The 24,384-nt window shown below is 44.9% G+C and overlaps 1 protein-coding gene across 29 annotated transcripts in view; it reads right to left on the bottom strand.

The window, feature by feature from the left end:
* The window catches only part of RALGPS1 (Ral GEF with PH domain and SH3 binding motif 1), a 308,501-nt gene that overhangs the window by 199,366 nt on the left and 84,751 nt on the right, over positions 1–24,384 (bottom strand). For all 29 annotated transcript variants that reach the window (XR_011506216.1, XM_070518724.1, XM_070518730.1 and 26 more), the window contains one exon: positions 15,561–15,611. Coding sequence is in view for 28 of the 29 variants with exons in the window: in XM_070518724.1 (XP_070374825.1) it covers positions 15,561–15,611 (51 nt within the window). In the remaining variant the exon portion in view is untranslated. The remainder of the gene's footprint in view (positions 1–15,560; positions 15,612–24,384) is intronic.

Below are 24,384 nucleotides of genomic sequence, written 5' to 3' on the forward strand. Positions count from 1 at the left end.
CCTCTGCTCTGAGCCACCACTACGCTCAGTCATGCCCAAGTCACGTGGCTTCACCAAGTCATCTCCTGTCAGAGTGACTTCTTTTGTGTGGCAATAAGCAATTTTGACGGGTATTTCAAAACAAGGTTTTATGTCGGGGTGAGTCCAAGTTTTGGAAAATTTCCAGCCTTTGCAAGGCAAGCCTTCCTGTCCCTAACAAGGCCGCTTCTCCTTATGAACCTTCAAGCAGTGAGTGCTCCTTCCCCTTTGCAGGCGTCATGCGATCACTGACGAGTCTTATCCGCGCAGCCTAAACATCCAGTCATGAAGGTAAGACCCACGCCTGTGTAAGTGTCACCGCACTTTCATTCGACATTTCTGACTTCAGCGAGGATCAGTACAAACACAAACAAAGGGAAGGGACACTTTCATAAGGGCCTTTCAAAGGGAAAATACTACACAATGTAACAGAGTGACAATGAAAACTGTCATTACCCAGACGTACGTGGTAGCATCTCATGCAATCCTACACACTTTGGGAGTAGAATGATACCTTAATATAACTGGAGAGAAACAGCTTTCTTCCACAGAAGACAGTTTTCAAAATAAAGAACAGTATTCAAAGTAAAGAAAAAGGCTTTTCATTATGTCCACAACAAAATAACTAGTATTGGATTAACTATAAAAATTGGATAAAGTAACAGCAGCAAAAAACTGACTATTTAAAAAAATCAGAGAGTAACCAAAGCAGCCAGGATTTGAGGGCCCGAGACCCAGGAGGGAAGGGAAACGCACTGGGGTGAGCTCTGCATTCACTGCTGTTCTGTCCTCTGACAATACCAAGTGTTGACAGGGGTGCAGAGCAACACACACTCTCACACACTGCTGCTGGGTGTGTACATTGACACAACCACTTTTGAAAACAGTCTGGCAGTATCTGTTAAGGTGAACATCCACATTCCTAATGACCAAGCAATTCCACTCCAGGATATTCCACTCAAGAGAAATGAGTGTTTATGTCCAACGAAATACATGTTCAAGGATGTTTGTAGCAGCATTATTCATAAGAGCCCCAACTGGAAACAACTAAAGCACTCAACAACATTGGAAAGGATACATAAAATATGGTCTGCTCATACAATGAATGGAATACTACACAGACATGAAAAAGGATAAAACTCCTGCTAGACACACACAAACGTGATAAATCACATGCATATAATGTTAAGTGAAAACAGTTAGACAAAAAGTATAAACAATATGATTCCATTTATATAAAGTTAAAAAATAGACAAAACTACCGATAGTGATGAAGTTAGAATAGCGGTTACACTTGGGGGTAGTTAATAACTTGGAGGGGGCATGAGGTAGGCCTCTGTGGTGTTGGTAATGTTCTCCATCTTGATCTGGTGGCAGCTGCATGGTTTATTTATCTTGTAAAAATGCATTTAGTGTACCCTTAAGATTTGCGCACTTTACGTACTTCTAAAAATCTTAAACGATAATAGACTTTAACAGACAATTGTTTAATACAAATGCAATAACAACATATGGTGGGGATTATCACGTATGTAGAAGTGAAACGTCTGACAGCAATACTACAAAGAAGGGGAGAGAGGTAAATAGAAGTTTTATTGTTAGTGTTGTTGAGTTGATTCTACCTCCTAGCAACCCCGTGTACAGCAAAGCACAATACTCCCTGGTCTTTTATGCCACCCTCTCACCTTCCAGTGCTGTTAGCAGACAACGCTCCACTGCTGGTCATAGGATTTTCATGGCCAATTTTTCAGACGTGGGTGGCCAGGTCCTTCTCCCTAGTCTGTCTAGTCTGGAAGCTCTGATGAAACCCGTCCACCCTGGGCGACCCTGCTGGGATTTGAAATACCGGTGGCACAGCTTTCAGCATCACAGCAACATGCAGCCACCACAGTGTGACAGCTGACAGACGGGTGGTGTGGTTGCCTGGGCAGGAAACAAACCTGGTCCGTGGTGGTGAGAGCACCAAATCTTAACCACTAAACCACTGGGGCTGGCTAAATAGAAGTAAACTACTGTAAAGTTCTTATATTACGTAACGGTATATTATCACTTAAAAGCAGACTGTGATGTGTTAAAGACGCACACTATAAACCCTGAACCAACTATCAAAGAGATTAGAGCTGGCCAGCCAACAAAAGAGATTAAATGGAGTCATGAAATATGCTCAATTACTTAAAAAGAAGTCAGAAGAAGAGGAAAAGGAGAACAACCATATCCAACCATATCAATAATCACATTAATATAAATAGTCTAAGTACCCCAATTAAAAGGCAGAGGTTGTCAGACTGGATTAAAAAGCAGGACTCAACTATATGCTGCCTAAAAATATATGCTGGGAAGTCCAGGATCCACATGCTGGTAGATTCAGTATTTGGTAAGGGCATACTTCCTGGTTCCTGGGCGGCATCTTTTCACTGTGTCCTCGCATGGCGGAAGGGATAAGCTAGCTCTCTGGGATCTCTTTTACAAGGGCACTGACCCCAATCATGAGGATTCTGCCCAAAGGCCCCACATCCTAATACCACCACCTTGGGAGTTACAATTTCAACACATGGATTCAGAAGGGACACAAACATTCAGACCATGATACAAGCTAACACTGATCAAAAGAAAGATGGTTATGTTCTCAAACAAAGGAGATTTCGGAGCCAAGAATATTTCCAGGGATAAGGCAGGTTATTTCATAACGATAAAGGGTAAATTCAATCGGAGAACTTAACAATTATAAATATTTGTACAGCTAATAATAGAATTTCAAAATGCATAAGCAAAAACTGATAGAACTGAAAGGAGAAATCGACAAATCTACAATTATAGTGGGAGATTTCAATACTCTTCTCTCAATAATTAACAGAACAAATATGTAGAAAATCAGGATATAGATGACTTCAATAACACTATTAACCAACTTAACCTCAATTACATTTATAGAACACTTTATGCAAAAGCAGAACACACATTTTTTTCAAGATAATTCAAATCATACAAAATATGTTCTCTGACAACAATGGAATTAGATATCAATAGCATAAAATACCTAGAAAATCCCCAAATATTTGGAAACTAAATAACACATTACTAAATAATTCATGGGTCAAAAAGACATCAAATGGAAAATTAGAAAGAAATCAAACTAGAAAATTAGAAAGAACTAGTTGGAAATGAAAGCTCAAAATATCAAAACGTGGGACACAGCTACAGCAGAGCTTATATGGAAACTTACAGCACTGCATCAGAAAGGTCCCAAATCACTGACCTCAGCTTCCACTTTAGGAAACTAAGAGAACAAATTAAACCCAAAGTGGGCAGAAGAAAGGAGATAATAATTTTAAAAATGAACATAGGGGCCAGCCCTGTGGCCCAGTGGTTAAGTTTGCGTGGCCCAGGGTTTCGCTGGTTCGGATCCTGGGCATGGACATGGCACCACTCATCAGGCCATGGTGAGGCGGCGTCCCACATGCCACAACTAGAGGGACCCACAACTAAAAAATATATACAACTATGTACTGAGGGGCTTTGGGAAGAGAAAGGAAAAATTTTTTTTTAAATCTTTAAAAAAAATGAACATAAATCAACAGATTAGAAAACGGAAAAGCAATAGAAAAAAATTAATGGAACCAAAAGCACTTTTTTTAAGATCAATAAAATTGATAAACTTAGCCAGACTAATCAGGAAGAAAGAAAGGAGACACAAATTATCAATACTAGGAATGAGAGAGGGGAAATCATTATGAATCCTACAGATATGAAAAGGATAAGGGAATATTACGAACTTCACAGGAATAAATTTAACAACCTAGATAATAAAATGGACAAACTCATTGAAAAACACAACCAAAGGTCACTAAAAAAGAAACAGATTACCTGAATAGCTCCATATCTATTAGAGAAATTGATATAAAACTCATAGTTTAAGACTTTCCTACAACAATCTAGGAATCACACTACTTGGTATTTACCCAAAGGAGCTGAAAACTTATGACCACACAAAAACCTCCATATGGATACTTACAGCAGCTTTATTCATAATTGCCAAAACTTGGAAGCAACCAAGATGGCCTCAGTAGGACAGGTGAACAGATAAACTGTGGCAGAGCCAGACAATGGAATATTATTCAGCGCTAAAAAGAAATGAACCATCAAGCCATGAAAAGACAATGGAACAACCTTAAACGCATATTACTAAGTGAAAGAAGGCTATAAAACTCTATGATTCCAACTCTGTGACATGCTGGAAAAGGCAAGGCTGAGACACTGAAAAGATCAGTGGTTGCCAGGGTTAGGGAAGAGGGAGGGATGAACAGTAGAGCACAGAGGATTTTTAGGGCAGTGAAACTATTCTGTATGATACTATCATGGTAGATACATGTCATTATGCACTTGTCAAAACCCACAGAATGCACAACACTAAGAGTGAACCCTAAGTAAACTATGGACTTTGGGAAATAATGATGCATCAATGTAGGTTCATCAATTGTATCAAATCTACCTATCTGATGGAGATGTTGATAGTGGGGGAGGCTGTGTTTGTGTTGATAGAGGGGGTATATGGGAACTCTCTGTACTTTCTGCTCAATTTTGCTATGAACCTAAAACTGCTCTAAAAAATAGTCTACTTAAAAGGAAAAAACAAAACCCTTTCCACAAAGAAAACTCCAGGTCCAGGTGGCTCTATTGGGGAAATGTACCAAATATTTAAGAAAGAAATCATACCAACTCTACATAAACCCTTCTGGAAAACTGAAAAGGAAAGAATGCTTCCCAACTCATTTTATGAGGTCGGCATTTCACTGATACCAAAACCAGAAAAAGACATTACAAGAAAAGAAAAATACAGACCAATATTCCTCATCATAAACACAGAGGCCAAAATTCTTAACAAACTGTTAGCAAATCAAATCCAACAACATACAAAAAAGACTTTACATCATGACTAAATAGGGTTTATCACAGGAATGCAAGGTTGGTTTAACATTCAAAAATCAATCATATAACTCTCCATAGTAACAGACTAAAAAAGAAAAATCATATGACTATCTCAATAGATGCAAGAAAAGCATTTGATAAAACCCAATACCCATTCCAGATAAAAATTATCAGCAAATTAGGATTAGAAGGGAACATTCTCAACCTGATAAAAGACATCCATGAAAAACCTACAGCTAAAAGCTAACATCCTTAACAGTAAAAGACCAGTTTTCCTCTAAGATCAGAAACAAGCCAAGGATATCTGCTCTCACCACTTCTATTCAACAGTATACTAGAGGTTATAGCCAGTGAATAAGGCAAGTAAAAGAAATAAAAGCATCCAGTTTAGAAAGAAACAAATAAGACTGTTGTTACTCACAGAAACATCATTACCTGTGTAGAAAATCCTATAGAATCTACAAAAAAGCTACTAGAATAAGTGAGGTTAGCGAAGTTGTAGGAAACAAGGTCAATTTAGAAAAATCAGTCATATTTCTATAAACTAGTAATGAGCAAGTTAATTTAAATAACATAACATTTACAATAGCATAGAAAATGAAATACTTAGGAACAAATCTCCTAATTAAAGACGACCTAAATACTTGGAGATACACACCGTGTTCACAGTTCAGGTGACTCAATGTCGTTAAGACGTGAACTCTCCCCAAAGTGGTCCACAGACTCAACATCAGCACAATCAACATCCTAGCAGACCGTCTGTAAAACTTAACAAGAAGATTTTAAAATTCACAGAAAAATGCAAAGGACTAGAATAGCCAAAACAATTTCGAAATAGAAGAACACATTTTAAGGACTTTACTACCTGATTTCAAGAAGACAGTGGGGCGAGGGGGAGGGGAGGGAGGGTTTGCAAGGAGCATGAGGGAACTTTTTGGATGATGGGTATGTTTATTATCCTGATTGATGATGGTTTCACGAGTGTATACATATATATCCAAACTCATCAAATGGTTGGCTTTTTTTATGCATGGTTTCTTATATGCCAATTATACCTCAATGAAGTTGAAAAAAATCTCATCCAGTTCTCACGTCCAATTTTTTGAAGCAGTCATATTATCACCTCCATTGCAGAAATATGGAAACTGACACTTAGAGAGGTTAAGTGACTGAGCATCGGCGCACAGATATTCCTGGCTCCTGCTCACTCCAGGGCCTGAGGCCTTAGGCTCTGGGCCACACAGAAAGAAATGCTTTCTCTCTGCCTCTCACTCACTCAACAGGTGCTGACAAGTACTGCTCCCATAATGTGCCACTGTGGTGGGAATAAGGGACACAGCAGTGACAGAAAAGGTCCTTCCCTGGGAGAGCTTCACACAGTGCTGGGCCCAGGGCGCTTCTAAGCTTGACTTGTTAGCACTGTCACTGCTTTTCTCATTACATCCCTGACTTCTCTCAAAAGAGAACTATCTTGAGAGTCTCTGCCATGCGCCAGGCCATCTGCCTATGCAATTTCCTTTAACCCTCGCAGCCCTATGAGAGGGGTATCATTTCCATTTCACAGTTAGGGAAATGGAGGCACAGAGAGGGGAAGGAACTTGCCATAATCACACAGACTGTGGCAGAGCCAGCTTTCCAATGCAGAACTTCCTGCCTCCGAAGCTTATGATCCTCCCACCGCACCAAACTGCCTGGAATAATGCAGTTGCTCCTGCAGCAAGAGTCCAAACGAACCCTGTTCTCCTTGAGGACAAAAATCACAATCAGGTGCCAAGTCCCTGTGGATAAGAACAGCTGTTCACCAAAGGCTCTGTTTTGCATTATTAATTCATTTAAAGGGAAATTTGGGTTCCAACCAGCACCAATGTCACACCCACATTCAAGAAGGGACAAAAAATGAGTCTGGAAGTTGCGAAGTGTTGGTTCCCTTGGATCAAATGTGCTTCTGGCCTTTGTCTGCAGGCAGATGCGACTCCTGCGGCAGCCGGCTCTCCCCACCCTGCAGGCAGGTCTTCTTCTGGGGCCAGAGAGAGACTCCAACCTCCGTCTCCATCATGAATGGAGTTGGGGGGAAGCCATTTTCCACTGTTTCCATTGTGACAAGAAATTGTTACAATGGATACAGCAATTACTAGGAAATGAGAAACAAATAACAAATGCAAACTCAGAGCAACAACAGATGAGAGCGACAGCTGCTCAGGCTTCCTGTGCTAACCGACATCAGCACTGCCCAGCTCACGCAGGAGCCATCCGCCCCACACCAGGGCCCCACATGGAGGGCACCTGGGCCACCCCCTACTACCTGATTCAGTTTTTTGAACAAAGGGAGGCAGTATAGCATAGAAATCACGAGAACTCAATGGGATCTTACCATTATTATTATTATTACTACTACTACATCCTAAAGGTATTCAACAAATAACATCAGGTACCGCGCCAGGTCACAGGATCTGGGAACAGTATTGGCGTGATCCCTGCGTCCGTGGAGTTTATAATCTAGGAGGGGGACAGACTTGAAACAACTAATATTCAAACTTTTAGAAGTCATGACCTTTCAGCACGGAGGTGAAAGGTGCTATGTGTGGGAGGTAGCAGATGGTGGAGAGAGGGAACCTGAGGGGAACCGCACTTCCCTGGAGCTCTAGGCTGCTCACTCCAACTCCTGAGGGAGGAGGCGGTCACCTGTGAGAGGGAAGAGAGGAGATTCCCAGCAGAGGGCACAGCATGTGGGAAGGAAACCAGGGAGGCTGTGGGCAGCATGGAGCCGTGGGCTGGGCCGGCTGAGGTGGCCCATCACACCGAGCCTGGCTGGCTGGGTAAAGGAGGCAGGTCTGCATCCCAAGAGCAGTGGGGAGCCTCAGAGGGTTCTGGGCAGGACAGGGAGGCAGTTAGACTTTGGCTTTAGAAAGATGTCTCTGGATACAGAGAGGAGGTCAGGGGACAGACTGAACGTGGGGAGACATGATCGGAGGAGAGGCGGCAGTGACTTAGGCCAGGCTGGGGCAGTAAAGGGAAATGGTCTGAGAAAACTGCCCAGCATGTGACCCGAGAGAGGGGTTCTAATGATGTCAGTGAAACCGATCTCCTCTTTACAAATAACTGCCTGCTGGCAACGCTCTTCCCTTCTCCAGGGCCAAACACTGTGATTCCAAGGAGCAGCAAAGACACACAGGGTTTGTCTGACATCCAACACTGACCTCGGCTTTCTGGAATGCCCGCTTCTTCAGAGCAGGCAAGCACATCCAGACAAAAGGCCAGAGGGTCGGGTTCCTGAACCCACAGGCAGTGTTTTCCTGAACTGCAACGTGTCATGCGACCCAGAGGAAACTGTGCAATCCGGAGGGGAGTCTTCCATTCCTGCAGGCCAGCCCTTCCGCAAACCAGCAGATGCTGGTCAAGTCCCGCTCCCAGACCTCAAGCCCTGACGCAGGGAAGGGTGAAAGCAAATGTCTCTGGAGTAAGTGACCCACAGGGACGTGGGTTCCACCCGGGTAATGCCTCTGCTTCCACTGTCCCAAAACATTTGTTAATGCTGCTCCTACCGCCTCATTCTAACTGGATCTGCCTTCTCCTCTAAACACCTGGTTCCCTCCAGGGCCACAGGGAGGAGACAGCAGAGGATCACACACCTACCCAGACCACCCCTTGGCTGCCTTCCACTAACACTGAGCACCTGGCCTGTGCCTTGAACCCAAGTGGCAGGTGCTGGTGACACTCTGGCTCCTTATCTCCTGAGGCTCCAGTCTAGGCCACAGCTTTCTCTGGAGAAGCCCAAGCTATTTCCTGGCACCTCCGTCTCCCCTCCACGTTGCTGTCAGCTGGACCCCAGGATGCTCTCTTGCCTTTAGCTCGGGCTCACAGTCTTCCCCTCCTCCCATTCTCCTGCTGTCATCGCTAGGGACATCACTAAACTAGGTGGTATGCCTTCTCACCCCTGGGTCACACCGTACCTCCACCTCCTCCCAGAAAGACCTTCATCTTCCCTCCACTTCAGTGACCCTAAAGCACAGCCATCACCCCTTCAAGCACAGTCACCAGAGCTACCCCACCCCAAAGACCCTGAACTCTGAAATCCTTCTCCCTCCATTACCTCCTGGCCTCCCTCTCCCTCCCCGACTCGTGACCAAACCTGTGCTTTGCCCTCTGCTCAACTTTTGGTTCCTCAGCCCTTCTTGAGTTTTCAGGCCATCAGCCCTCTCGGCCCTTCTGGCTTCTCTCCCCCAAGGCAAACACGCTGACCACCCTGCTTGACTCCCAGGGTACTGGGCTCCCCGGGCCTCCTCCTACCTCTAGGGGCACTTCCTCTGCCTCCTTCTCTGCCCTCTGCTCTTCCTGCTGCTCCCCAAAGGCACAATGCACTCCTCTCTCTCCTGTTTCTTCTTGTCTCGGCTCTCACGGCAGCCTCAGAACACCAGGCCCTCCCCCTTCCCCATCGCTTCCACTCTTGTCTCACGCAGACGACCGCGAAGCCTCCTAACCAGCGTCCCTGACTCCGGCGGGTTCTGTCCCAGGCAGTCAGAATGAACTTTCTAAAAGACAAGTCTGTCACTCCCCTTTTGAAGTCCTTCAGCAAATCCCCAGGGCTATGGGGATTCTGCCTCCTGTCCATCCCTAGCCCCTACTGTCTCCTTGACGCCCCTACAGCCCCAAATACTTCCTGTCTGCTGCTCATTTACAGGTCTGCCCCTCACTCTCGCTGCATTGTGCCAGTGTGGCCTTTGTCTCTGAGTCTCCAGCAGAGAGCACAGTAGACTGGCGAATGAGCGGCTGAGTGAGTGAGCGAACGTCAGTCTGAGTATTGGGAAACCTGGCAGTGGGGATGGAGCGATGTGGTCAGAGGCAGCAAGAAGACTGGAAAAGACACGGACACTTAGGAAGCTTCCCACCTCACTGAGTCTGGTATCCACTGCCGCTTGTTCCCATCACATTCAGGACCGCCGGACACCCATCCACGTGCCTCTGTGACCCTGCACGCCCCCAGCCGCCAGGTGGCAAGAGAACGACATGGTGACTTCTGGTAGGCCCTTGGCATGCCGACAACACTGGCAACAATGCCCCTGAGGAGCAGAGAACCCAGAGTGCCCTTGAGGAGCACCGAACCCAGAGAATAGCGGACTCACCTTTTCTTCTCCCCAGACGCCACGCACCAAAAGTAGAGTTAAGTTTTGCTAAATATATTATCTGCCTTTTCAGTGAGTTATTCACTCTGCTTGAAATGTCTGTCCCAACTCCCATCTCATTCCCCAAATCGCCCATAAGTTACTGTCCCTTCCCTTCAAGGCTCAGTGACAATGCCCCAACTCCAAGGCAGTCCCCACACTGGACGTTCACAGGGCCCTCAGGGCACCGTGGCGTAAGTTCGTCCAGACCTCAGCCTCCCGCTATCCAGGGGACCAGGACATGAACTCAAGGCTGGAAGAGTCCAAGGACGGTGCTCAACCACTCAGCTACTCAAAGCACCCGTCCTCTGGGCTCCTGGCTCCCACCCAGTCAGCGCTAAGTGTTCTGATGAGCACTACCTCAGTCTACAATGCACGGCCTATTCAAACTGTGCGCTGGTGAGAGAGAACCAGCTACCGGGAACTCGCTCCATGGAGGCACCTAAGTTCTTACAGGCCCATTACGAGGTAAAAACTATGATTTCCCCTGTTTTACACATGAGAAAACTGAAGCATAAAGAGAATGAGCAACTTGTCCGAAGTCCGAGCTAGGAAGGGTGAAGCCAGGACTCAACCCCAGCTTTGTGAGATCAAGTCCGGGCCCTTAGGAACACCGGGCAGGGTTAGCGGACCCGGCGGCTCGGCTTGGATAGAACCCCGGGCTGAGTCAGGCACGGACCGTGCTCTTTTTCAGCACATTCTAAGAACAGCAGTTACTTCTTGATGCTGCTCCACCTTGAAACTGATGATAAAAACAGTGCTGACATTTAAACTGGCCTCTGACAAACTGCTGGGCCTCCAAGTCCACAGGCTGGGAACCGCACATAACGACAGACAGATTTGGTAGGTAATGCCAGTGGGGACAAAATGCCACCCTGAAACTGTACCCGCTCACAAGGCCGCTGTCACTAGGAGCCCTCAGGAAGACCTCCCACACAAGGCAGCCCTCACCGTGAGCACTGGCAGCCAGGAATCCATCCAGCCCTGCACTCCATCCACCACGGGGTGATGGGGTTCTAGGCCGCGGCCTATAAGGTAAACACAGCTGGGAGCTATCATGCTGCAGAGTTGTCTCTGTGTTAACTCACCAATTTTTGATAAAACTGGTCACTTGTTAGAGTCACCAGGGAACAGGGCAGTTCTGGTTCCATACTAACTAACTTCCATTTTCCTTGCGCCCTGCCAATCCTTAACTCACCGTCTGCCTGGCTTCCTCTCAGCCCTGGATAATGCTAACGCGGTCCCCCTTGCACAAACGAGCAGAAGCCACAGTTCCACCCTCAGTTATCAACGGCATTTGGAAATTTGGATCTTCAAAGGCTGAGCTCACCAGGCAAAACCCCTGCTTTGGGGGAAGTGGTTACACCACAAAACAGGCACCCTAGTAGTAGCGTTCCCCTAATTGGTACGCCCCCCTCGGCAACGTGCCTAAACACAGCCAGATAATGTTCTGCTGCAGTGCCTCTCCTCTCACGCAGTCAGCCACTCATTCTCCACTCACTCAGCAAATCTTTATTGAGGATCTACAATGTCCAGGCACTGACATCACAACAAGGTCTCTCAGGATGCACACATCCAGAACCAAGTGAGCATAACCCTCCTTTTCTGCCCCGTGCTTCCGAAGGCCTCTGAGGGGGAGCCAAGGGGGAAGGCCCACCTGCGTGCATCAGTGCACTGTAAGAGGGAGAGAAGATAAGAAGAAAAGGAATAAAGGCAAACAGAATTGCAAAGAAATGTTAAACTTCAACCAGCAGTCTGCTGGTTAATGGTAATATTGATATAATTATTTTAAAACTATCCTATATACATGATGGGACAATACAAAAAAGTAATTATTTAACGTTGTTAGGAACCAAATTGTCAGTGTAGAAGAAAACCTACAAAAATCAAGGGAATTAAGTTAACAACCCTATAATGCTAGATGTGACTTGGAAAGAGCAACATGGTATTGGTCACGTTTCTATAGGATAATGTGGTGTAACGAACAACCCTCAAAGCTCAGAGGCTTGTTTCATGCTCACAGGTCTGCAGAGGCTGCAGTTCCGCTGACCTCTGCGAGGTTCACTCAGGCTGGGCCAGGTCAGGCTGGGTTAGGTTCAGGTCATCTATAATGTCCTCCTTTTAGGACTCAGGCTAAACGAGCAATAGCAACCAGCACATCATGAAGACTGGAAGTTCCGAGAGGGCTGGTGACGCTTGTCACGCCTCTGACCACTTCAGCTCACCATTTACATAGTGTCATTTGCACTCAATGACAAAGCCAAGCCCAAAGTCAATAGGGTGGGGAAATACATGCCACCCACAAGGAAGTTATGACAAGGAGGAGGAGAGAAGGAAGAATTGTGGAGGAATAACGCCACCTGCTCTAACTATGGCCTCACGACTTTTCCTTTTAAAAAATAAATATTTCCCAGCCCTGTCCACCGAAAATGCCTAAAAGCAACAGGAACCCAGTAGCAATGAACATCCTCTCACCCAGATCATGGTTTCTAAGTATTATTCTCCACGAAAATAAACCAGCATCCCTGAAGGAATACCCAATTCCAGGTCTTAAGCAAGAAATATACAACATAGCATTGGGATATCTTGTTCTACCAAGAGCAAGGAAGCTATCAAAAACTAATGGGCTTGGGGCTAGCCCCGTGGCCGAGTGGTTGGGTTCGCGTGCTCCACCACAGGTGGCCCAGTGTTTCATTGGTTCGAATCCTGGGAGTGGACATGGCACTGCTCATTGGGCCATGCTGGGTCCGTGTCCCGCATGCCACAGCTAGAGGGACCCACAACAAAGAATGCACAACTATGCTGGGGGGCTTTGGGGAGAAAAAGGAAAAAAATAAAATCTTTAAAAAAAAAAAACTAATGGGCTTATGTTAAAAGGATACCAGAGATGACATGAAAGGGCCACCACTGGTTAAAGATAGGACAATTTATGAATCAAAAAGAACAGTGACTAGAACTGATTGAAACACAGATTCCCAATCCCACTCTACCCTGATGGAATCAGAATCTCCAAGGAGGGAGTCTAGGCATCTGGATTTTTTTACAGAGCTCCCCAACTGATTCTGATGAGAGCCAGAACTAAAGGGCACCAGTCCACAGGTCTCCTGATCTTCTAGGAGTCCGGGTCACTCACAGTGTCTATCTTGCTCTCAGATGCTGGCCTCTGTGTCCTGGAAAGTCTTGTCTACATCAAACTTACAACTGTCCCTTATCCATGTCCTTCCAACTCTGGGGTGGTCCAGCCACAACGTGGCAGGCATCATCAAGGGGAAAAATTCCAGTTTTCAGTCTGCTAACAATAACAACTGCAAAAAAGCTGGGGCAGTTCCCAGGGTCCTCCTTTTAACCACAGTTTTGACAATGACAATGAGGAACAAACTCATCCATTTTTAGCTAACATATCATAGATCCAAGACAGTCAAGTTTGGGGTTTCTCCAGATATCTCGAAGCAATTAGTTCTTACTCCTCATTTGAGATCAGAATCACGTGGTAAACTTTTACAACATAGGATGGCCTGGGTTCCAGACCCTGACCCAGAGGTTCAGATTCGATGGTCTAGGGTGGAGTCTGGACACCCCATGTTTCAGAGGCTGCCCACATGATTCTGATGTGCAGCCAAAACAGAGAACCACTGCTCCAAGCTAAAACCTTGAAAGCAAAACACCTCCACCCTAACGTGTTGTCAACACTTGAAACAAGATGCCTTGGATAAGGCACCTTCCAAACTGCAGCGGCCTGGGGAAGAGTCTCAGCCTGCCCCTCGGTGTGCCTCTGAAGGACCCCCCACCCCCTTCTTCCTACAACCAGCCTGAGCAGTGATCCCCGCCTCCCTGGGCACACTCAGGTCCAGGGATCAGAGCTCATGGCAGGCTGGGCTGCCCTACTTGATGCTCAGAACAAAGAATAAAGATCCAAATGTCTAAAGTGCTCCAGATCAAAGCCAATGAGAGAGCACGAACAGAAATCACTTCAGCTAAGAACTAAGGCAACCACCATATAACTACTCCCCCAAAAGGCTCCAAGAGGTCGTGAGTTATTTGTTTTTAATTAGAAGGAATAGATAATTCCACGTTAGAAAAAAACAGGAAAAGACTGGAAGTCACCCAATTCAAAAAAGCAAACATAGCTGTGCTCCCCAAACCTAATGAACACAACACACATATGCATGCGCACACACAAAATAATACAAAGCATTGCCACGTCCTCACATAAACACTGAGACCAGCTAGCAATACTAGCTTCCCCCATAATTTGTAGTAGGTTGATGCCAGCTCTCAAAAGGCCTAGATCCTTTGTCTGGCTTTGTATTAAAATATGCTATTTTTCTCAAAGTGTTAACAGCTACCAGGCTGTAAGAAGAAGGGCATTACGTCAAGGGTGTCAGGAATTCACATCATGGTTGCAGCAGACACCTTTTGGCATATCTCCCTACCTACACCTCTCTTCTCTGAAATCTGCGCCCCACTCACAAGGCTGGGTCCCCCTCAACTGTGCTTGCTCATCTTGGCAACATACTCCTCACGGAGGTCACTGATCCACCACCAGAAACCTGACTCAGCTGGGCTGGACTGAGAGCTGCTGGGCTCAGTCCGGAAGGTGGCTTAAACGTGGGTCGTGTAAATGCGGGCCCTGGGGGAGGCTGGGTTGGACCACAGTGGCAGATGTGAAAGAAGGCAGGAGAGAGGAGGAGAGGGAACAGCAGCGGCAAGAAGCAGAGACGGCTTGCGTCCTGGCTGGCTCTCCAAGCTGCCTGAACTCCGTGCCCACACAGTCGGTAAAGTGCCCCCTTATCCTTGTGAGAAGTTCCTCTTCTGCCTATTCGGCTGCTTTGAAATGGATTTCCATTACTTACTAACAAAAGAAGAACACTGACTAAAATAACTGGAAAGCCTCATTATCAACTGCTAAATATTTCCAGGAATTTTTTTAAAGACCAAAATCAACCTCTTTCTCTTTATTGAATATGCTGTTTCTAAAAATGTACATATGCTTTTAAAGTAAATATGTATGTGTTTTGCTGTGGCAACTGGTTTTAAAATCAGAAACAACGCAACCGCCAGAATTTGGGACCACAAAAAGGAAGCTCGCTAGAAAAATGTTCCCTCACATCTCCTTGATGGTGACCGTGTTCAGCAGGGGGAGCCTGGGAAAAGGAATTAGGGTGGCAAGGCTCGACTCAGGCATGGAGGCCGTGGGCACCAACTGCCCCAGCCCGGCCGCAGTGGGCCTGGTGCACTGACATTCTCTGGAGAACCAAACACCTGGCTCAAAGAATGAGCACCACGGAGAATGGAAAGGTCCTGGATGCTCGCTTTAACAGGGGTTTAAATGGATTAACATGTGTTTATAGAGACTTCAAGAGAGAAACCGAAAAACTGTCACCCTAATGTGGCTGATTTAATCCTCTCTTCCCAGCCACAGCGTTAGTAGAACAGTAGGAAAGACCAAGTACAGACCTCCGGCTGGATGGCTTTGAATACAGGTATGTCCATCAGCGTGATCTGGCTCTGCAACAAGAGAGAATGGGCGTTAGGAAACACTGAATCAAAGAGAACTGTCATGTTACTCTGAATCTATAATTCTTAAAAGTTATACTTTCCCTCTTGAAATAAAAATCAAGAGAGAAGAGAGTAAAAAATTGGGTCAATTTCTAAAATGCCTCTCCCATCCCTTCTCGCTTCATAAATCTTGATCCACACCCCTCTTTCTTGAACGTGAGACGAACTTCCAATTTAAGAATTGATAACAGTAGTTTGAAGGGTGGGACTGAGAGAAGGGGAAGATTTTCAGTTTGGATATTTTTGTACTATTTGAGTTTTTGTTGCAATCATGAATTACCTTTGTAATTTTAAAAAGTTGGAGACACAACGTTAAAAATTAGAATGCTAAACAGAGACACTGTCTATTACACTAAATTTAAAGTTTTTTAAATTGTGGCTTATAGAAATTGTACATTTCTTCTGAAGTCCATGCCTCCTCTAAATTATATGGTAGAGCGCTACTCAAGATGCACCCGCAGACCAGCACTGGACCGCGAACTATTTATTCCACCAGCCCACAATGAGATAACTACAGAAGCTAAGAGCAAGCATTTGGAAACTTTTATAGCAAATTGCCTGACATTTTTATTGTATTTTTTAAAATATCAGTCCTCAACAGACTGGAAATGAAAAAACTGGTCCTTGACCACAGCTAGCCTGAGAAGCACTAATGTTGTCAATAGAGAAAATACACATCCGGTTTAAAGGCTGTTCCCATCGTTTGAAGCTTATCAAGCAACAACAAAAGACGACTTCCTTGCTGACAATTTTACAGGCCAAGGCAGGGACTGAGCTGACTTCACACGACCTACCTATCCCCATAGGTCACAGGAGAGGCCAGTGTTAGCAGGCGCCTCTGTGACAGGCCAGGGAAAACAGAGCCGAGGGCCTCCAGATGCCTACTATGGGAGAAGCCACCCTGTCCACTGAACACAGGTCATCTGGGAGGACACGGTGCAGTGGAACAAATGTGGGCTCTGGAATCAACGGGGTTGGGTGTGTGCCTGGATACCATCGCTTAACGGTAATATTCTCTTTGACGCGTAACGTAACTTCCAGTCTCAGGTGCCACATCCAGAAAACGGTGATGATAATCCCTATCTTATTGCATCTTTGTGAAAATTCAAGACAAGAGGTGCAGAATGCCTGGCACCTGACAGATGCTCTTTATATATATATTTTTAAGATATTTATTATGTTTATATATTTTTATGTTTACATATAGATAGATATTTATTTGTGTTTATATATATTGATATATCACATATATATTTGGGGGGCGGTCAAAAGAGAAGTCACATAGATGGGCTCACGTACTGGCATGTGAACTTATGGTTCCTGACCAATACGTGAGCTAGGAAATAAGGGACCACTAATTTATTCGAACATCCAGCCATCATAGTCACTCTGGAGAATACTTAAAGAAAGCTGTTACACTGAGTCAACAAATATTGTCATGAAGAAAAGCCTGGTGTCAAGAATACTTTGGAGAAAAATGGCAACACACACAGTAACCACAATCCTGGGCTTAGGTGCAGAATTGTAGTCGCTTCTTGGCACAGTTTAAGGGTGGTCCAAGATCACTGGGTTCCTGAGGAACACAGGATGCAGGCCAAAGCACACCATCCCCAAGGCTGCACAGGAGAGGGGAATAAGCAGCTGGCTCCAGTGGAGAGCCGCTGTCCCCTCCGAGGGGTTAGTGCTCTTCCTGGGCACAGAGGTGAAATGTGCCACTCACGGAAGGAAGCTCGGCAGAGAGTGGAGGCACCAGGAATAGAGCAGCACTTGGGAATCTGAGCTCTCCTACCTCTGGGTCCACCACCAGTGGCAAGGGGGCATCGGACATCAGCACAACATCTCCGTGGATCTGGCCCTCATAATCTGGGTGTCAAGTGATGCCTAAGCCCTGGAGGCCTACATGCCTGGGTGTCCGGCCTAGAGCTACAGGGCCAGAGCTACATCCTAGACGGTGCACATGGACTAGCTTTTTTCTGCCAGATCCATGGAGATTGTTAGCCAAATGCTCCTCACATTTGGATTAATTCCGCCATCCTGAGGAACAGGGAGGCCTTGTGAATATAGAAGATTTGAACTGAAAGCTCAGAGGGCCTTGGAAATCTCTCCCACAGTTCAAGTTAACTCCCTACCCGGGAGAACCAGCAGGATGTTTGCAATGTCACTTAGGAAAAGAACCAAAAGTCCGCTAATGTGAAAATGAGAAAACTTCCTTTCCATCCTGCCATCAGTTCTAGGGTTTGCTACTGAATTTCCAAATGGTTTATTAAAATAGTGACTTTAGGGGCCAGCCCTGTGGCCCAGTGGTTGGGTTCGTGCGCTCTGCTTCAGGGGCCCAGGGTTTCGCCGGTTCGGATCCTGGGCGTGGACATGGCACCACTCATCAAGCCTTGCTGAGGCGGCATCCCACGTGCCACAACCAGAAGGACCCACAACTAAAAATACACAACTAGGTACCAGGGGGCTTTGGGGAGAAAAAGGAAAAATAAAATCTTTAAAATAGTGACTTTACATTTCATTATTTTTTGGATGGTCCAAGTTTCGACTATTCTGATCCTTGCTCAGACCATAAGTCAGAAAATGTGTTCAGGCGTTTCATTCAACACAAACAACAAAACAGAGGTCACCAGACTTAAAAGAGACTGTCTGGTCCCAAACATGCAATCTGAAGGTTTTCAGAAGAATCTCTCCCATTTCTATCCTCTCAACTCTGACCAAAAATGATGCAGTGTCCAGAGCAAGAATATATCAATACACAGGTAAGACCATCAGATTATAAATTTCATGTCATTTTACTACAAAGCCAAACATGTGTGAAAACCTTTCTGATGAGCCGTCCTTCCCTGGAAATTTGAGCACTCACAGGCAGGCGGTTTCACCAAAAAGGGAAGGTATGGACAGGGGTGGGGCTTGAGGGGCGAGGTCAGGTCCTGTCCTTTTACAGCCCGCCCTCAGCCTCCAAGACCTTGTCCCTCCCTCAGGGAGATGCCCTGGCTTCCTGGAGGGAAAGGGCATTTCCTAGGAGGGGCTACAGCCTCTCCAGAAACACGAGGCAGTGAGGCGCTCGTTTCCAAGCAGCAAACCTGCTGTGGTGGGGAGCACACGCCCGGACTGATGAGGACACCCGCGAACCAGTCTCCTAATGGCTTCTCCTTATTTGTGGAAATAAGCCTTAATACAGGGTGTCCAATTAAACTAGTCACCTGGCAATGACTTCCTTAATCCTAACCCCTTCTCCCATCTCCTCCTTCCTCTTAGTCCACGGCCCCCTAAAAATCCAGGATTTGGGGGGAAATGGCCAATCTTCACATATTACAGCAATTCTGTAGAGATGAATCCTTCAGAATGGAGAGACCTATAGGAGCACTTCACAATGTGGCCCTAAAGAAAAAGGTGGCATTATGTGGATAAATGAAAGCTACTTAGCCAAAAAGAAAAAAAACGTTTTCTGCATATGTTGAGTGTAGTGTTTCTCCCCTCTAACTGTGGCTGACTAGATCTTCTCTTCTAAGGCTCTCCCAGGCCCCAAGTAAACAAAAAAAGCTGTTGGCAAATCAGTGGTACGTCTTACAATAGAATGTATCTTTAAATTTGCATTTAGACCATTCCATCAATGTACGACCAGGAGGGCTCACAGAACAAAAAGTAATCAGCTCCAAAGATAGATTTCTGCTTCTACTCCGAGAGCCACAGGAATCACGTCTGGCAATTTTAGAATGGTAGTCAGGAAATGCAAATTAAACAGGAAGATGCCATTTGTCATCCGTCAGTGCCATCACAACTGATAGGATTATGAACTGCTCTGTTCTTTTTGGAAAGTAATCTGGCAGTAATCATAAAAAAGTGTTTTAACTTTGTATTTTTTTTTAAATATCGAACTTACAAAAAAGTTGCAAGAATAGCAAACGAAGTCTACAACCTTTCACTTAGCTACACTGATGATTAACATTTTGCCTCATCTGCTTCATCTCTGTGTACATAATTATACATACACATTTTTCCTGAACCGTTTGAGAGTAACATGCAGAGATTATGATCCTTCACCCCTAAATCCTTCAGCCTGTTATTTCCCAAGAACAAGATTATCCTCTTACATGATGATAAAATTATTATATTCAGGAAATTTATCATTGGTACAACAGCAGTATCTAATATACAAGCCACATTCAAAATTTGCTAATTATCCCAATACTGGTTTTTAGAGCAATTTTTTCTTAATCCAGGATCATGCATTGCATTTAGATATTATCTCCTAAAAAGTGAAATGAGCACCCTGTTGACACAACAATCCCTCAACCTACAGAAGGCAGAGCACTGGGACCTAAGGAGATTTCATATGGAGAGCTACACTTCGATACAGATAGAAGTACAGGTGTTTACTGCACCGTTATTTGTAGTAGCAAAAATCCTGGAACAACCTAAAAGGTCATCAAAAGGGACGTGTTGAAAACAACTATGGTATATCCAGACTCTGGAAGATTACGCCGCTATTAAAAATAGAGAAGTAAATCTACACACAGTGACCTGGAAGGAAGTCTATGATCTGCTGATGGTAAGACAAGTTCCAGCACTGCCTTCTGCTCTGCCTTCAGCCACTGGAGAGCGGGGCCGAGGTCTAGCTGTAGATCTAATCAGCCCCACCCCCACCCACACCCTCCCTTTCTGGTAAAACACTTCCAGTGTCTGAAGCTTGTTCTCTAGCAGATTCCTCAGGGAGGGCTCACGGGAGCAAAATTCTCGAGGCCTTGCATGTTCATAATGGTTAGTCTGTGCCCTTTACACTCAAAAGTCAGTTTTGCTAGATAGAAAATCTCTGGTTCACATTTTTTTTTTTCTTTCCTTAACTTATTTGATTAGGTTATTCTACTTTCTTTTGGCAAAAAAGCGTTTCTGTCAAAAAGACTGAAAATAATCTAACTTTATTTCTCTTATAAGTCATTTGCTGTTTTTGCCTAGATACCCAAAGGACTTTATATTTTCTTTTAAAATCTGGTAGTTTACCAAGAATATGTCTTTTGTAGTGACCATTCTGGGTTGACACGGTTAGCTTCACGGTATGCTCTTTCAATATGCAGTTTCAAATATTCTTTTGTTTGTTTGTGAAAATTCTTAAATTATAGTTGAAGTATTTGTTCAGTTCCTTTGCCTTTTTATTCTCCCCTTTCAGGGATTTCTATTATCTGTATGCTGGATCTTCTTTGCCTATCATTAATAATTGTCACTTTTTCTCAGTCTTATCTCTTTCTTCATTTATTCTGATCTTAAAAATTTTCCTCCCTCAAGGCATTTTCTGTTTATCTATTCTTGTGCTCTTTCTAGTTCAACTTTCATTTCGAAAATAATTTTTCTTTTGTTTTCAATTCTTTCCTAAGTTCTGTCACCTCATTCTGAGATTTTCCTATTTCCAGTTTATGTTGCGCATGTCTTACAATGTGATCTTAATGTCTAGGCTCATTTTGAAATGGAGAGTTGCAGGTTTACGTTTTGTGGCATGTCTTTCTGGCATGCTTTCAGTATCTACAGGGATCCTCTCCTTACTCGTTTTCTTTGCCTACAATAACCTTGAAAGATTGACAGCACTAATTTCCTCTTGCTTATTTTTATGTCAAATTAGTTTTCTGAACTTTTTAGAGGGGCACACGGTTCAGGGTAGCTTTTCTAACTTCACATAGCTCTCTTTTTGGTTGCTTTCACATAGTGGTCAAAAACACACAGTTGTTTTTTTGAGATTACACACACACACACACACACACACACGCACACACTTTTATTTAGAGCTTCTTTTTCCTTAACCACATCCTTCTCTATCCTGATCATTTTGATTCCACTCCCACACTGAGTTTCTCTTTGGTATGGAGCCTTGTCCTGGAAGTGAGCCCTGGTGGTTTGGTTTCAAGAAATCACAGGGGCTCATCCACAGATCTCTTCCACCCAAACATTATGGAAAATTTGGGGGTTCCCCTATTCTCAAGTCTGTCAAATGCCCCAATACTTACTTCTGTTTTCTCCTATACAGATGCTGATACTCTGCAGGTCTTGTTAATATTGGTGGCATATTCTAGCCACTTCTATTTGGGATTTGATTGGGATAACTTGTCACCTAGTTTTATTGTAAATATTGTTCATGGGTTTCATGGTTTGCCATCTAGTTGTTCTGGATGTTTTTATGTGGGGATTCGGAGAGAATTAAAAAATATGCTGCTGGCACCACTATCTTCCCAGAATCACTTAAATAATTTTTTAAAGGACTTCTGTGCCTGGCTTTTTTCTTTCTTTCATATTATTAGACAGAAAACCAAAATACCAGGTGGTCTGGTTCACTTCCAACACCTGGCAACTCCAATGCTTCCTCAAAGACCAAGACTGCAGGGCACCTGGCCCCACAGTGAAGCTAAGACGCTCTGGCTCTGGCAGGGTGGCCAGAGCTTCAGCACTGTACCCCCAAAGCATTCACCACCCTTCCCTACGGCCTGCTCAGCCTCAGAAAATTGACCGGGGGCGGGCTGAGTAACTCTCTAGGGCTGAGACTAGAAAACCAGGCCCAAAGCCTCACCAAGAAGCCCTCTTGTGCATGGTTGCTCTCAGTGCAGGCCAACTGTCTGCCATTCTACATGGTGCAGGACCGTAAGGGGACTTTTAACCCTCATTACGGCTTCACTCCTCTCATGAAGCTAAAAGACACAACTCAAAAATATAATAACCATGGGGCAGGCCCCATGGCCAAGTGGTTAAGTTCACACGCTCCACTTTGGTGGCCCAGGGTTTCGGCAGTTCGAATCCTGGGTGCAGACATGGCACCGCTCATCAAGCCATGCTGAGGCGGTGTCCCACATGCCACAGCTAGAAGGACCCACAACTAAAAATATACAACTATGTACCGGAGGGCTTTGGGGAGAAAAAGGAAAAATTAAAAAAAAAATATATATATATATATAATAACCAAACAAGAACAAATAGAATACAGAAGCTAAGCTATCAGACAGCGAGGGCCATGAAATCTTCTAAAGGAGAGAAAATACAGCTTTGTGGATAAGTACAGACTAGCAATTCACTGTCCAATATGGTGGCCACTAGCCACATGTGGCTACCGAGCATCTGAAAGATCGCTAGCACTCTAAGTTTAAAACACACATTGAGGGGCTGGCCCCGTGGCCGAGTGGTTAAGTTCTCGCACTCCACTGCAGGCGGCCCAGTGTTTCATTGGTTCGAATCCTGGGCGCGGACATGGCACTGCTCATCAAACCATGCTGAGGCAGCATCCCACATGCCACAACTAGAAGGACCCACAACAGAAGAATATACAACTATGTACTGGGGGGCTTTGGGGAGAAAAAGGGAAAAAAATAAAATCTTTAAAAAATAAAAATAAAAATAAAATAAATACACATTGAGTTTTGAAGACAGTTCAAAAAAAGAATACAAAGTGTCTCAGTTTTATCTTGCTTACATGTTGAAGTGATATTTTAGATGTACTACGTTAATTAAGATATATTTTTAAAAGTAATTTCACCTCTTTTTTTAATGTGGCTACTAGAAAATTGAAAATTGAAAATCCACGTGTAGCTTGGATTACATCTCTGTTGGATAGGACTGGTCTAGAATGTCAGACGGCCCTGGTTTCAAATCCCAGATAGATAGTGCCACTTACTATCTGTGTTAAGAGGTGACTTTCCTCTCTAAGCACTGACTTGCTCATCAGTATATTAGGAATAATAAATATACCTCATTTATGCGGCATATTCGTGAAAGGTAAATTAGACAACGCATACAAAACAAGACCCAGACCTAGTAGTTGTTCGAAAATGGAAGCTTCCCTTGTTATTACCATCCAGCTTTAGGGGAATAATCAGGAGGTGAAGGCTTCAGGCTGGCTCTGCCCACACCTGGCTGTATGATCCAGATAAAAAAATCAATCTCTTAGAGCCTGAGTTTCTTTATAAGAAAATCAGGAGCTAACCGTCTGCCTCATCAGGTTGTTCTAGGACTGAATCCCTTCAGTCAACATGTATGTACTGAGCACCTGCTATGAGCTTGATACTGTTCTGGGTACTGGGAAAAGAGCAATGAACAACTCAGATAAAGTTCGTGGTCTTATTAGGGAGCTTGTCTTCTAGGGGAGGAGATATATCACAAAAAATATTGTTCTATCATGTAACGTTGGGTAGTGATAGGAGATGTGAAGAACACAGAGCAGGGCAAGGGAAGAGAGAGTGACGGAGAGATGCTACACTAGCCCATGAAAGTCCGTTCCAAGGACTGACATTTGAACAGAGACTGACACATGTGGAGAAGACCCATGAGGACTGAAGAAAGAATCAGCACAGGGACCTGAGGCAGGGGATGCCAGCGGGTCTGGGGAAGGAAGAGGCAGCCAGTGTACCGCTGGGGAGCAAGGAGATGGGTGCAGGAGAGGAGGCCTGGGCCAGACCACAGGGGGCACTGGAGGCCTGGGAGGAACCTTAGGTCTCATTCTAGTATGGCAGCTGCTAGAGGGTTTTATGCAGGTTTCAAAAAGGTCCCTCGGACACACTGAAGGAGGTTTTGCACATGCTGCCTCAGCATGGCCTGGCACAAAGGACTCACGGGAGCCAGTGATGGCAGAGGGTTGAGATGGGGCCCAGTGAGCTCCCACAGCACCCTGGAGGGCACGAGGCCTGTTCTAGCAAGGAGACAGGGATGAGGTAGGCAGTGGGCATGACAGGAAACACAGCCCTGGGACCGTCCT

Source organism: Equus asinus, chromosome 10, assembly GCF_041296235.1.
Source record: "Equus asinus isolate D_3611 breed Donkey chromosome 10, EquAss-T2T_v2, whole genome shotgun sequence".
Taxonomy (NCBI): Eukaryota; Metazoa; Chordata; class Mammalia; order Perissodactyla; family Equidae; genus Equus; species Equus asinus.